Below are 15,562 nucleotides of genomic sequence, written 5' to 3'. Positions count from 1 at the left end.
CTGGGTTTATAGGCATGTGCTACTGTGCTGGGCCAGAAATCTTGAATGCAGTGATTCAGAGGAAGGATGGCTACCTAAGGATGGTCTATGTGTGCATCTACCAGCCCGCCAGCTCATGTGCCCCCACCAGGACTCACCTCAGCCGGTTCTTCAGAGTGCTGACCTCGCGGCTCAGGCCTTCATTGGCCTCAGTGGCATCGTCCAGTTCCCGCTGGAGTTTACGTCGAGATGCGTTGGCACGGGTAGCTTCCTCCTCAGCTTCCTCCAGCTGCCGCTTAAGCTGCTTCATTCTGGCATTGGCCTTCTCCATCTTGGGGGAGTGAACAAACCGAGACAGCAAACTTATGAATTATGTGTCAGCCTCTCTGCACCCCGCATGTGTGTGAGCCAGCTCCAAGAGAGACCCTTGTAAGCATATGCATGTGTGCATACCTTTGCATGAAGTTACACACACATACTCCCTCGGGGGCTGGTCTATGGCTTTTAACTTGGCTGCCACTCTCAGCAAAGCCAATATCTACAGAGAAAACTCTTAACAAAATTTAAAATGAACTGCTTTATCACCTATGAACTTCCTGCAGAAAAATGACTCAGTCATTACTCAACTTGAGTAAACCCATGGGATTAGGAAAAGGAACTGCTTTCAGCATTTCTTGTAAAATGCAGAAGCAGCTTCAACAACTGGCAGCTGCATGAGGCTGCACCATGCGTTTTCACAGCTCTGGTGAAGCATGGGTGTTTCAGATGCACTACTTTGATATTCACTTTGGAAGATGGGCCATGAGCACTAAGAGCCGCCTCACTGGATCCTTCACTCCTAAACTGACAGGGACTGGCCTGTCACCTGTGGGTCCAGCTCACATCCACTCAGAATTGCCAAGCTCTGAGTGCAGGCAAGAGGAGAAGTTGGGGTGCCTGATGAGCAGGGCGCCCAAAGGGGAGGGTCCAGAGGGGACAAAGTCAGCAAATCCTCAGCTCTGTCCACCTTCCTACCCAGTGTCTGCAGCAATAAGATTCATCATCACAGCAGAGGGGGGAGAGATGGACAGAGCCACCCAGGCTGCAGTGGGTGCAGACTCATGCCACATTTAGGACACCTGGCTGCACACAAGGAAGAGCACTCGGTGCCTGCATAGTGCATTTGTTTTCAGTTTTCATTCAACATCTTCATCCCCTTCCAGCCAGACGGTATTCCGTGCCTGCCAACTATGCCCAATGACGTCCAGGCACCAGGGAGATAACCATGAGTGAAACTAAGGGAAATCTCTGCACTCTTAAGGTACACATTCTAATGGGTGATCAGATAACTTTGAAATTGAGTCTGGTCTCACACCTCAAAGCCTCACTGACTTGCTCTTGCCCCCTCATCTTGCCGCCTCTATATCCCTAGCCCCAGGAGAGCTTGCTGGGAACACAGGGTGGGCGCGGTAGTGCAAATGTTAGAATTAAGAATTTCAAATAGCATTTTTCTTCATTCTGCTAGTACGTTGTGGCATCTGGTTCATTTATCACCAGGCCCTTTGTTGAAGCACCTCCAGGGAGGCGGACACGCATCCTGCCCCGCTTCCTGTACCTGCTCTTTATACTGATCTGCATGTCGACGCTCATCTTCAACCTGCATGAAGATTTCCTTGAGCTTCTTCTCAGTACGACGGACTAGTTTGTTGGCAGCTGCTCGTTCCCTGTAAAAGTGATTATAGTCGTTTTAAAATTCTGGAAATTATAAAAGTTCTTTTTCTTTGGATGATGACATATTGGAATGCCCCATGGACCCCTCTTCCCACACTAACACCATTAATATGGCTTTGAAGCATTTTTCTTTTGGTCAAAAAAGGAATTATCTTTAGTGTGGCCCTCACTGCTGACACGTAGAAAAAGCATACTTTTCTGCACATGCAGGTATTGATCACTTTATTCAGTGATCTTTTGAAGAGTAAATGTCACACATAGGCTACCTATCAGTTATACTGAAAGACCTAAACCTTAGTTGGTCAGTCTAACCACCTAACCTTTTTGCCTGAAAGATAAAAATTCCACTTAAGTGGGCTGTGATTATAGCTCAGTGGTTGAGCGCTTGCCTTGAATGTGTGAGGCACTGGGTTTGATCCTCAGCACCACATAAACAAACAAACATAAAATGAAGCTATTGTGTCCATCTACAATTAAAAAAATATTTTAAAAAATTCCAATTAAGTGATCATCTCAATTTAGAATTTACTATCTACCCACCTACCTACTTAAGATGCTGGAAGCTTTAGCAGCAAACAAAGACCATCAAAACCCTATGCATTCAACTGGCTAGAAGTCAAACAAATTGCTATGTTTCCTGCATGGGACTTTGTCCCTTAAGGACGAGAGGTAACTTATTTGGAGGATTTTGTGGAAAACAGAAAAGATTCTTTGTTCCTTAAATGCTATGAAAAAATGGATTGCAGTGGGGTCAGATGAAAGGTCAAGTTATGTTAATCACAACTAAAACAAGACCTTAATTGTTTTCTTTCAGCCTAGTGGAGTCTCAAGGGGAGTGGGAAGTACTGGGAAACAGGGTTGGGAGGGTGCTGGGCTCAATTTCCCTAACATGGAGGTGAAGTGGAAGGTTGTCTCCAGCTCTGGCAGCCTATGATTTTAATAGCTGCATAAATGTCTGCCAAGACTATATGGTGTAATTCCTAACAATTTTCACCATGCTTTAATATATAGCAAAATGGAAACTATTGAGCAACCTCTTCCTATGGGGGGGAAAAACTGTTTTTCTTCTCTGCCAGCAAACTGCAATATTTCACAGGATGCCACCAACCTGGGAAACTGACTTAGGGTAGAGATATAAATTTAACAGTACCTAGGAAATCACAGGCACAGTGAATCCAGGAGGGGCTGACAAGCAGGCCAGCCTGTGCCATCTCACAGGTGTCCTCCGAAACTCTCCCTTCTTTCATGGCTCATGGCACCTTCTATCTGCCACTCTGGTCACATGTACTCCTATCATCCTGTTTCCCTGCACTGGGAGCACCCGGGACAGGGTGCATGTCTGTGTGGAGTCTGATACAGACTGAGCCTGAAGCCTGCTCTGTGGTAGATACACAGTGAGTTATGGCTGAAGGCAGCAAGAACCTCTTACTTGGCTTCCTGCTCAAGCTGCTCTTCTAGCTGCCCAATCTTGGCTTCCAGGGCTGAGATGGTAGCCTTGAACTTGGACTTGACAGCACCCTCCAGCTCCTGTAGCTTGGCCTTCAACTCCTTGTTCTGCCGCTCCAGTTGCTGGCGTGCATTGTCACTCTTCTGGGCGGCACTGCGTTCAGCCGCCAACTCTGTGTTCAGCGTGTCCACCTAGAAGAGGAGGATTCAGTCATTCTTGCCAAGAGGCAGCACAGCCCCTCCCGGGGACGGCTGTCTAAGATGGCTACCTGCAGAGTGGTCTTGCGGAAGCGGTCGTTGAGCAGCTCCATATTGCTCTGCTCCTCTTCAAGTTCCTCCTCCAGCTGTGCTATCCGCGCTTCCAGACGCCGTTTTTCATCCAGCAGCGCAGACCTGGCCAGGGTGAGGAAAGGTGACACTCAGCACCAGTCAGCACAGCGCAGGGAGGACTTGGGAGACTCCACCACCCTGCTGTGTGGCGACCTGAGCATCACTCCCAATTGCTTTCTCTCTCCTGTACCCACCCCCAAATCCACCTACAAGTCCCACCCGATTCGCTTCCCTGCCCATACCTGCCTCCCTTCCCAGCCCTGGGGTCTTTTTCCTGGGATCTGGGCAGCCTGCCAGCCTCTCTGCCTCTCTCCATCAGTCTCTGTAGACTGTAGCCAGGGTCAGCTTTCAGGATGCCAGCAGGATCCCAGCATTTCCTCACTTAAACACTACCTAATGGCTCCTCAGTGCACTGAGAATAAAATTCCAGCGCCTCATCATGGCATGTTAGGAAAGGCTCATGATGTACCTTCAATACAGTAATCAAATGGAGAAATCCACTTATTCAGAAAAAGTGATTCTTAATGAAAAATGAATCAGAGAAAGGTCATGTCTAAGGAACCTGCCTGCCAAACCTAACAGATCTGAAAGTGAGGACTCACCACCCCAGGTCAGTGCAGCCCAGGGACACCCCTCTGTATGAGCCATTAGGACTGGCATGTGAGTGCCCATGGCTGCCGCTGTCCAGGCTCAGCACTTCCTGCTCATCCTTCTAGACCCTGAATGAATGAGCAGGCCCGTGAGTGACTCTGCATGCCCGAAGTCAGGGACTACAGGCTGGGGTGGGCACCACTGCTCTCTAAACCCCCGTCCCTGCCCACCTGCTGCCTGGAGACTCACTTGCCAGAAGCGCTGTTGGCGATCTCGTCGGCCAGTTCATCTCTCTCTTGTTCGGCGTGTCGGCGGGCACGCTCAGACGAGGCAAGTTCCTGAATAATTTTAGACTGATTTAGGCGGTGGCCATTACCATATCCTCATATGTGAAATCTGACAGTGCCTGGAGCTGTGGCAGCCGGGCTCCAGCCTTTCCACGTGCATCTCTAACTGCAGCTTAGATGTGAGAAGGGAAGCTGTCAAGCTGGCTGAAGATAACGCGTGGCCAGCCCGGTGATGTGTGGCCTCAACAGCTAGAAACAAAAGGCCCACAGAGGAAGTCCTAGTCCACTTAGGGGCTTTGCTGTCAAATAAGAGGTGGGTATTCCTATCATCCTTGAAGGCTGGTGTTTATTTTTTGAGACACGGTCTTACTAAATTGCCCAGGCTGGCATGTTTTGTTTTCATTTTCATTTTGTTTTTTGAGACAAACTCTTGCCTTGACCAGGCTAGCCTTGAACTTGTGATCCTCTTGCCTCAGCCTACAGAGGAGCTGGGAATGCAGGTGAGCACCACTGTGCCTGGCAAGCCTGCCCTTTTAAAAAAATTTTTTTATTTTTAAATATTAACTGAGTACAAACTTTACCCTGAACCCTACAGGAAAGTGAACTACACCAAGTTATGGTCTTGAAGTATCTTTGACATGTACATATGGTGATCAGGTACACTAGACTAGTGAATGTCAGGGCAGCAGTGCCACAAGGATCACGGGTCCTTGTGGGCAGGTGAGTGTAGCGTGGCTGCAGGGGCTCAGGTGCTGGATAGCTGGGCCTCTGTGGCAGGCTCTCAGAGGACTGCATCCACGCAAAGATGATTTGCTGTGAAAGGAGTCAGGGGCAGGATTCTTACCCCAACGGTGTAAAGACTGAGATCACAGCCTTAGAATCTGGGAATTTCATCATGAGGAAAACTAGGAAACTAGGAGAGATTGGCCCCAGTCTTTCAAGGTTGATCAAGAGCAGAAAGCTGGGGTTCTGCCTCCTTTTCCAGAGCTGCCCTTTTAAAAGGTGTTATATTTGACAAGAGCATGTCCTGAAGATGTGTAAGGGGCAGGGCTGTATAGTAGTTCATCTGCAGGCTCTGGCATATAGATAAGACTGCCTGTGTACAGGAGATGGGTCCTCCCAGGGGACCAAATTCTAGCACACATGGCCCTCACATATGGGCAGGGCCAGTTGTCCAGGATATAAGGGCAGCTGGCAGAATGCTTTGGACCTAACCCAAAGGCTGAAAGTCACAGCTCTGCCATCTGGCCTCTTACTTGTTCAGTCTTCTTGGGTCCTAGATACTCAACTGGGTTCCTGTCTACCAGCTGGGTGTGCTTTAGGCAGCCTGATGGACCCGAAGGAAAATGGAAAAGACCCCAGGGCCTATATGCTAAAGGGACAAAGGTGTTGGAGAGAAGGAAAAGTATAAGAGAAAGGGAAGGGCAGGCTGGCTTTCTGGCTCAGTCTCTCCTTCCTATGCAGTGTGTGGCCTCTGCCTGAAGGTCTGGAATGAACACTGCTGGCTTTCAAAACAACAAAGGTGCAGGGAGTACTGCCTGGACACTTGGTCATGGCCTAGGAACTGTCCAGGAGACAGGCTCCATGGGTCCCATCACCTGCAGGGAAATGAGCATTTGGGATATCACTGGTCAACTCCGTGATGAATGCAGAGAACTTAAAATACTCATTGATAAATCCAATTTTAAAGAATATTGGTAAAAACTCTTCTTTCTATTCTCTGTATATAATAAAATTAGAAATCAACTAAAAAATGTCATACATTTGGAAATTTAATCAGACTTCTAAATTTTCACGGAGTAAAGAAGAAGCCATAGTTGGGCACTTGCCAGTAATCCCAGCTCCTCAGGAGGCTGAGGCAGGAGGATCACAAGTTCAAGGCTAGCCTGGTCAAGGCAAGAGTTTGTCTCAAAAAACAAAATGAAAATGAAAACAAAACATGAAGGAACTAAAGCAAAAAACAATGTAACAAAATAAAGAGGCTCTCAGGGTAACTCCTAGGCTGCTCAATGTACTGATCTGGTTTTCAGTTCCTTCAATCCAGACACCTAGAGAACTCCTTATCTTTCTTGCCAACTCAAGTCTACTTTCGGTGATATTATCCAGCATCGCCACATGTTTATCTTGAGCCTTAGTCTTCATATAAGTTGGTACTAATATTTCAAGTTATTATTGTTATAGGTTTGAATAGATTGTAATCATCCTTCATTTATAAAGAAATGTATATGTTCAACCGTGCCTTACAAGGAGAGAATTCCACATTATATGTAAACACTTCATTGCTCCCCACCCCCCTTGTGAGAATTTAAGTAAAGAAATGAATGAAAGAATATTTGTTGGGCTGGAGCTGGCCTAGCCTCAGGCCCTATGTCTAATCCCCAATACCACAGCGGGTGGGGGAAGAAAGAATGAAAGAACAACTCTGTTGATCACAAGGCAGTTGCCTCTCAGTGCAATATACTTCTCCCCTTTTAAGGATCATAGGAACAGAGCTTCTGTGCAAAGACAATCCTGTGCTGCTAGGGTGAGAACTAAATGAGCCCCAACACCAAAGAAATAAGTGAGAGCCACTCCCTTGCTCACCCAGGGGAACAGGTCTGGCAGGTAGGTTGAAAAGTTCCTAATCAGCTTTTTCCTTTAGCCAGTAGACGAATATTGATGAGTAGTGTCAAAGTATGACTGCTTTCTTTTCCCCAAACTGAGGCAACGTGATGATTGTTAGGAATGGATACTGAAATTACATTAAGCTACAAAGATACTAAAATATATTTATCTGATCTTGGAGATATTTCAAGAGCAAATATTTGCTGAATAACTGAATAAATAAAAGACAGACAAACCTCCTGCAACTGAAGGATTTCTGCTTCCAAACTCTTGAGTTTTTTTTCACTCTCTTTGGACTGTGCAAAAATCTCGTCTCGAGATGCACGGGCTTCTTCTAATTCACGTTGGTAATCTTTCATCTGAGCCTAAGATTAAATAAGAAGGTTTTGGGGGTAGTTTTCATTGTTAGTTTTTAAACATGATATTTTTTCCAATTTATAAAATTAACATAAAGGGCTGGGGTTGTGGCTCAGTAGTAGAGCGCTTGCCTAGTGTGTGTGAGGCACTAGGTTCGATCCCCAGCACCACATAAAAATAAATAAAATTAACACAAACTCGCTGTAAATATAAACTATAGACTAAAATCTTTTATAGATACTGATGTAAAAATATTCAATAAGATAGTGACAAACTGAATCTGGTAACCAGGAAAAAGGAATACACACCATGTCCAGGTGTGATTTATCTGAAGAACACAAAGTTGTCTTGAAAATAAAAAATGAATATAATCATCTCAAGAAATACCGAAGACACATTTGACAAAATCTAATATCTTTTCATTGTAAAAATTTTCAGTGTGCTACAAAGAGAAGGAAACTCTTTCAACTGTGATAAAAGGCATCAGTAAGAAACTGATATGATCTTATATTTAAGAAATCTGAAGAATCCACTAAAAACCCATTACAATAAACAAGTTCAGCAATGTGGCAGGATATAAGATCAATATAAAAAAAAAAATCAACTGCAATTCTGTACACCTTGAACATTCAAAATTAAAGTGATTACATTCATAATAGCATCAAATACTTAGGCATAAATGGAACAAAAGACGTGAAAGAAATATACACCAAAATTATATTATTGTACAAAAGCTAGATCTAAATAAATGGAAAGACATCCATATTCATGGATTAGAAGACAGGTTAAGACTTAGGTTTGGCAGTACTTCCAGAATTGATCTACAGAGTTTATGTAATAACTCGTGAAATCCAAGTTTGCTTTTTTTTCGGGAGGGTGGGGGGAGTGTAGAAATTAACAATCTGATCCTAATTACTATAGGGAATTGCAAGGAACCCTCCAGAATAGACAAAACAGTCTAGCAAAAGAACAAAGATGGATAAGTCACATTTCCCAAATTCAAAACTTCCTACAAAGCTATGGCACTCAAGACTGGGGTAGTATAGGACATACGCATCAATGGTCTAGAATTCAGAGTCCAGAAATCATAAATAACACAGCAGCTTAGATATTTTTACGTAAACATCTCTTTGTACTTTGTTAGGCTAATTTCTCAAGGTCAAACGAAACTTTCCACCACCACAGTTGTGCCTATCTACACTCCTGCTGGCATCACGGGGTGGCCTACACACACCTGCCCACACTGTGGATTGAAATAGATCATTTACGCAGTTGAGTTAGTGAAACAAGTACATCATCTGGGTAGCAAAGTGATGACCAAAATGACCAGAAGACGATTAATGCTCACAGTACTAATAAAGGAAAGTCACACAACCTTCTCTTGGTGACTTGGGGGTCACAGGAGTCATGACCCAGAAATTGTGTGTTTCTTCTGTGGACTCCATCCCCAGCTGCCTTAAAACAGATCCTGTGGACACACAGGTCCACGTGAGCCATCTCTGTGCCCTGCTGCCTCAACCCTCAGCCAAGGGGTCAGTCGTGTAGCCTCCTGAGTGGAAGTGTCTGGGCACCAAGCTCAGGGAGGAGGTGGCAATCTTTCTTTCCTTCTTCAGTTTGTCCTTGTGTAAAATCAACAAGGGTCACAAAGTCCCTGATCTCAGCAGAACCACCTGTCCAAAGGCTTCCACGGCTCCTGCACTTACCTGAAGTTTGCGAAGTTGTTTGATCACTTCATCCCGAGCTTTGTTCGCGGCCTCAATTTGAGCTTCAAGGTCTTTCAGGTCTATCTCCATTTTCTTCTTTGAAGCAACAGCAAGTGCCCGCTGTTTTCTCTCATCCTCTAACTCTGCCTCCAGCTCCCGAACCTGATGAACAACATCTGGTTATAGCTGGTTGAAGCCAAAAGCCCGTTGCCATTTAAGGGCTCTGGCGACTTGGGTGAGTGGAACCTCAGTTACTTGGTAGAGGTGGTCTGTTACCAGCAGTCCTTACTGTTAACAGAACTAAACCTCAGTAGCTGAGTTTAGTTCAGAGGATCTGTAAGCAACACCCAGTACACACCGTTCCCACTGATTGCTATGAAGACGCATGAGGAAGCAAAGGCCTAACTGAAGATGCAAAGATATGAGAAGTGAGACAGTGATTTAACAAACAGGCTGGGACAGACACACAGAGGGCAGAGATTACTTGTTAAGGAACCTAGGGGGAACAGTGGGCATGATCATGTCCCTGGGCCACGGTGGCCACGCTTGCCCATGCTCGCCCAGTGTAGGGACATGTGTTTGGCAGTACTGGGAGGAATTAGGCCTGCAAAGGTGGGCACAACCAGATTATGGGGGCTTCAGACCCAGGCAGAAACTACATTTGATACACAAGGAAAGCGGCAGGCTATCAAAGGTATCCAACAGAGGAGTGTCCAAATAAAGGCCAACTCTAGAGTGCAGCAAGGACAAATAAAGGAGGCAGATGTGAGCTGGAGATTGAGGCAGACACAACTCTGGACCCATAACAAACCCCAGCTGTCACTTACTCTGGGACTTTCCTTCTTTCTGCAAGATTCTCCACTATATAATGGGTATGGGACAATACTCATGCCATTGTGTGAAGGAGACAGAAAAAGGGCTCTTTATTTTTTAAACAGCATCCTAATGCCTCAGTCACCAATGATGAACTAAAAATGAGGACTAGACTCAAAGACACTGAGTTCTAAGTTCTGAGCTCATGAGTTCCTGAGGCCTTGGGCTTAGGTGGTGGTCTCACAGTTTGGGACTTTGAACAAGGACTCTCCATGAATGGACAGGTGGCTTGTGGGGTGGGGGGCAGCCTGGGAAGGAAGTGTTCTGGGTAAGGCCAAGAAGCCTGGGGAGAAAGGTGGCTCACATGAGCCTCTCCAAGGGGGAGAACAAGGCCTCTCCTGCTCCTGCTTTTGCAGGAGTTGGTGGTGGGGGCAGCTGCTTCCATGCAATATACAGGTATTTGCCTGCTAGCTTTATGCTGCACAGACCTGGTCTATACCTCTAGCCTGAGATAATAAGAGGCTCCTTAGGTATAGCCATTTCCTTTATATTTGTTGTAAGTACAGTGGTTTTTTCAAATGTGTCTACAAATTTTTTCAAATGTGTCTACAAATTTTTTGACACTCCCTCTTCAAGAGTCAGAGCCTGGGCTGGGGTTGTGGCTCATAGAGCACTTGCCTAGCACATGTGAGGCACTGGGTCTGGGTCTGACCCTCAGCATTACATAGAAATAAATAAATAAAATAAAGGTATTGGGTCCATCTACAACTAAAAAATATTTAAAAAAAAAAAAAAAAGTTAGAGCTTAATCTATTGCATATGGACCAGAGTCGATGACTTCTTTCTAATGAACGAAAAGGAAGTGACCCGAGTGTGACTTGAGAGACTGGATCATAAAATGCACACAGCTTCCTCCTTGCTGGCCGGCCCTCTTGGACCTCTCACTCTTGGGGAGACTCTCTCCAGGGCACTCAAGCAGCCTAGGGAGAGGTTCCTGGGCTAGCGCTGAGGCTCCCACACTCAGGAGTAAGGTGTCTTGACTCACTCCTCCTACCTAGCTCAGGCCAGTAGGTGATGCACCTGGGCCCAGATCTTGATGGCGTCAGAATCACCACACTGAGCTGCTCCAAATTCCTAATCCATAGACACTGGGACATTATAAGTGTTGATTCAATAAGCCAGTAAGTTTGGGGCAAATTGTCATCCAGGAATAAATGACTAGTAGAGCTAATGTTAACAGAATGAAAAAAAAAAAAAAAGCAAAATTAAATATATCTCAAATCCAAGGCTTATTACCATGGACTCCAAGGAACTGTCAAAATATCCAGTTAGGTAAGTTTTAAAGAAAACTTTCAAATTAGAAGTTTAATGCATATTCAGAGAAGTACACGAATTGTAGGAGCTTAGCAACTTTTTAAAATAAAAAAATGTAAATATTTTCTTAAGAGTGATGAGAAGACGACCTGTGGTGTGACCTGTAGAAACCTGCAGCATCCTCTGGTCTGGCATGTAGTCCTTTTTTTCTGTACCCACAAAGAACTTGAACTTCACTACACAGCCTCTTGAGGTTCCACTGAGGGCTTTTCAGTTGAGAAGTAACCTGGCTTACTGTAAGCAGTCATGATGTTGTTTGAGAAACAGGAAATTTAAATCAGTTACAGTGAATTCTCAAATGACTGAAAAATCTAATTTTCTTCTAGCTGATGTGCCTGAACACAAATACACAAGATCCTGAGCCAGGAATAGTGTGGAGAATGCGCAGGTCCTGGTTCTGTAGGTTGCTTCCTTCAACCTACCTGTTTAATCAGCAGACGCTTCTTTTCTTCATTCTGCTCATCTCTGGTTTGCAAGTCCCTCTCGAACTGGGCCTTCATGGCCTGCATGTTGACCTCCAGGCGCAGCTTGGCATCTTCCGTGGCCTGGAGCTCATCCTCTAGCTCCTCCAGCTGGGTCCTCATTTCTTCCACCTGCTGCTCGAGGGCCCTCTTGGATTTTTCAAGTTCATGAACCTAAACCACAGGAAGTATCAGGGAAGAAGTTGACTCTTGGCAGAAACACAGGTTAAAGATAGCCGTCCTTATAGGCCCCTCTGGTCACCCCGGGCCAGCATCTGACACATGTATACATATCCTTCCCTGTCTCTCCAGGGCTGCTATTCCTCATCTCAGAGATAAAACTTAAAACTGCAGTACCAACTTCTTTTATTCACATGTGTCCCATAATCATCATCCTCTGATGACTTTTGTGTTGAGCTTTCATAAAGCCCAAGAACAGAGAAAGTGGAGCCGTGTCAGAGGAACGGTATGATGGTGGGCCAGTTGCCTGCTGTGTGTGTTAATACACACTTTTTTTTTTTTCTTGTACTGGGAATTGAACCCAGCGTTTCTTTACCACTGAGCTACATCCAATTCTTTTTACTTTTCATTTTGGGACAGGGTCTAAGTTGCTGAGGGTCTTAATAAATTGCTGAGGATGACCTTGACTTTCTGATCTTACTGCCTCAGCATCCTCAGTCCCTGGGATTACAGGTTTGTGCCATCATGCCTGGCTGAGAGCACACCTCTTCCTGCCACAGAAAACATCCTTGCACTGGAAAGGCCATGAGCAAGGTGGTTGGGCCTGGGAAGAACAGGACAAACACTTACTTCTCTGTGCTGAATGCTTCCATCTCCTGTCCTATTCCATCCTCATGACCTTTTGAGCTAGGCCAGGTGGTGGAACGTGTCGCCTGTGGGGTCCATAACCATATCACTTCTCACAGGGAGAGCAGAGGAAGACTTAGGACAGGAGGGTACACTTTCTAAGCAGTGTCTGGCACTCAGAAGACACCGAAGACATGTTCATGGAAGGAACATGTAGGTGTTGATTATTCTAGGGAATCTAGTGTGGAACCAATTGTAGAGTTCTCGCTCCACATCTTACTATGTAATCATGGTCATTTCTACACTGGGTGGCTTCTTCTTGTTTATGGGGCCGGTTCCCTTGGCACCAGGATGTAGGAGACCCAGCAGGAAAGTAGGATAGTCTTTGTTCATTTATGGTGTGGCCAGACAGCTGGCATTCCATGAAAATGAGAACTTCCCTTCATATAGGGCTTCGTGCTTTTCAAAGAAGATGTAGTATCTTCATGAAATAGTGACATGGTCATGGACCCTACGGGGACACATGACAACACCTGGCCTAGCTACGGCCCGTACAACGTCCATATGACAGATGAGGATATTTAGGCTTTGAGAGTTTAAGAGGCTCCCCGTGGTCAGCATGGAAGCTAGTGGAAGAGCCAGGCTGAAACCTTAGCTTTGAACGCCAGGCCCAGGTTTCTTTTGCTGCCCTCAATATATCATATAGCAAGGGAGGGATGCATGCGGGGTACACAAAAAGCACCAAGGCTCCTGTGGAAGATGTATGCACTAGAAATAAGTGCAGTGCAGCAAAAATTTCCAAACTCTGAATAAACCCCCAGAGCACAGAAGCAAACAGGGAGCCTCCCTGGGGAGCCAGGTGTAAGGGAGCTGCTGCTTCAACCACTGTCCTCAACCCCAGGGACCTCGTGGTACCCTGGTTTGTTTAGTAGCTACTGATGACTACAGAAGAGTGAAATTCTGTTGTTGAAGGTCCCCCTACCTGGAAGGAGTCAGGGCAAGGAGGGCCAGTGAAAGAGACAAGAATAGGGTGTGATCGCCTGCCATGCTTGCTGTGAGAGTGCCAGGTCTGGCTTGGCACAGACAACAGAGAAGAGTCACGGAGGAACACCTGACAGCTGGCCCTGGTCACACACAAGCTGAGAGACTTCAGCACCCTATTCACACACACAAGCTGAGGCTCTCCCAGGACTTTACTGTGGGCCTGCACCCCTGGGTCCTTCAGGCCGGCGAAGTGTCCACCTGGGGCTACTCTCCGGTGCAGCTAGCAGGTGACTTACGTTCTTCCCCACATCGTCTTTGGAGCTCATCAGGTCTTCCATGTCTGCTCGGAGCTGCTTGTTCTGCCTCTCAAACTCCTCCTTGGCCTCAAGGGCTTCCTCCAGGGCTCGCGACAGGGACAGGGCTTTGGTTTCTTTCTCCCTGGCCTCTGCTTCAGCCCGGTCTCGCTCTTCTGCATAGCGAGCAGAGATGTTCTTTTCTTCTGCTAACAGCTGTGTGGAAAGGTGTAAGGGAAGAGTAAAAAAAAAATAAACAGCATTTGCTGGGAGTCCAGCTTCTTGACCTGTTACCATGGGTCAAGCATCCCTAGTTTAAACATGTAAAACTTTCTGAGTGCCAATATGATGCCCAAAGTGGAAAATTCCACATGTACCTCATGATGGGTTGCAGTTAAAATGCACATACATTAAGCACATCGGTGTAATCACTCAGGCCATCACCACAAAGTGAATGTGAAACCCACATGAATTTCATTACAGGTGGATCCTGTCTCCAAGATATTATGCAGTTGCAAATATTCTAGAACTGGAGAAAGTCCTAAACCTAAAACATCTTTGCTCCTAAGCATTTCAGATAAGGAATACTAAACCTATAATACATTACGGGTGTTTTATCTCTGTTTTTATCTTTTTCTTTTCTATTTTTGAATTTTTATACAAACTCCTTATTTTTCATTGCCTTTAAACAGGAAAACATTGTTTTAAACCAAAACAACAAAAGTGAGAGTTCTGTCGGGGGAGGTGATGTGAGGTGTGGGGGCTGGGGCAGTGGGTGCAGCCTCCCACCTGATCGAACTTCTTCTGCTTCTTCTCCAAGTTGGAGACAACCTGGCGCTGGTGGTCCAGGTCCACCGCCAGGTCATCGAGCTCCTGTTGCAGGCGGTTCTTGGTCTTCTCCAGCTTGTCATAAGCCAGGGCCTTCTCTTCCAGGCGCTGGCTCAATGCCTCCACATCCTTAAGAAGTTTCTTTTTGGCTTCTTCCAAACTCTCAATTGTTCCCAAGTCATCATCTACCTTCTTCTTGGTGTCAGCCAACTAGGCATTGGGTAAGGAAAAACAAAAAGTCAATGTAAAGAACTTGACTAGTCTTTGCATTAGAGGGGTAAAAGTATTTTGTTTTTTAATATTATAAATCAACTCTACATGATTTTAAATCAAAACAATTCCTTAGCTACCAATCTGTACAATGACGATGGGATTAGACCTCACACATTGCCACTGTCCCATGTCTTTAAAGGTCTCTGACATTATGACCAGCACAGGATCTCAGCATTTGGCTGGGCCACAGAAAAAACATGTAACGGGCTTAATATAGTACAACCTAGTTAAGTGCCCCAAATGGAGGTGAGACAGTCCGCACAGCAGGGACACTAGTTGCTAAGGGTGCACATCTAGGCCACACTGCTCCCTAAGGAGGACACACACCTGGGACTGCAGGGCCAACACCTGCTTTTCCAGGTTCTTCCTGGCCTCTTCCTCCTCCTCCTGCTGCTCTTGAAGACTGTTCTTCTCCTCTTCCAGTTGTCGGATGCGACTGCTCAGGTTCAGTTTTTGGCGTGTCTCCTCCTGAAGGAGCTCCTGTTTGTTTAAGAAGTTAATACTTAAGTTATATCAATTATCTGAGTTTAATCCTGAGCACCACAAAAACATAAAACAGAAAAAAAATTAAAAAATCACTAAAACAAAAATTTCATGTCATAAACAAAAGTTTCAGTGGATGAGAAATACCCAGTGACATTAACAAATGCAAATGACTTAAAAATACACATGATGATTTTGTAAAAGCTGTTCATTCACCCAAATATTGCTTCAAGCTAGTT

The 15,562-nt window shown here is 45.5% G+C and overlaps 1 protein-coding gene across 5 annotated transcripts in view; it reads right to left on the bottom strand.

Annotated features, from left to right (window-relative positions):
• The window catches only part of Myh10 (myosin heavy chain 10), a 136,490-nt gene that overhangs the window by 2,779 nt on the left and 118,149 nt on the right, over window positions 1-15,562 (bottom strand). For all 5 annotated transcript variants that reach the window (XM_058572038.1, XM_058572039.1, XM_058572037.1 and 2 more), the window contains 11 exons: window positions 15,168-15,320; window positions 14,529-14,777; window positions 13,743-13,955; window positions 11,617-11,829; window positions 9,008-9,169; window positions 7,184-7,312; window positions 4,306-4,394; window positions 3,405-3,528; window positions 3,119-3,327; window positions 1,574-1,682; window positions 138-310 (listed from right to left, as the gene is read on the bottom strand). In XM_058572038.1, the coding sequence (XP_058428021.1) occupies window positions 138-310; window positions 1,574-1,682; window positions 3,119-3,327; window positions 3,405-3,528; window positions 4,306-4,394; window positions 7,184-7,312; window positions 9,008-9,169; window positions 11,617-11,829; window positions 13,743-13,955; window positions 14,529-14,777; window positions 15,168-15,320 (1,823 nt within the window). The remainder of the gene's footprint in view (window positions 1-137; window positions 311-1,573; window positions 1,683-3,118; window positions 3,328-3,404; window positions 3,529-4,305; window positions 4,395-7,183; window positions 7,313-9,007; window positions 9,170-11,616; window positions 11,830-13,742; window positions 13,956-14,528; window positions 14,778-15,167; window positions 15,321-15,562) is intronic.

This window comes from Marmota monax, unplaced genomic scaffold, assembly GCF_021218885.2.
Source record: "Marmota monax isolate L192 unplaced genomic scaffold, Marmota_monax_Labrador192_F-V1.1 WCK01_AAM20220418_F8-fsc00243, whole genome shotgun sequence".
NCBI lineage: Eukaryota > Metazoa > Chordata > Mammalia > Rodentia > Sciuridae > Marmota > Marmota monax.
Note: the sequence above shows the minus strand (reverse complement) of the source record. Positions and strands in the feature narration are given on the sequence as shown.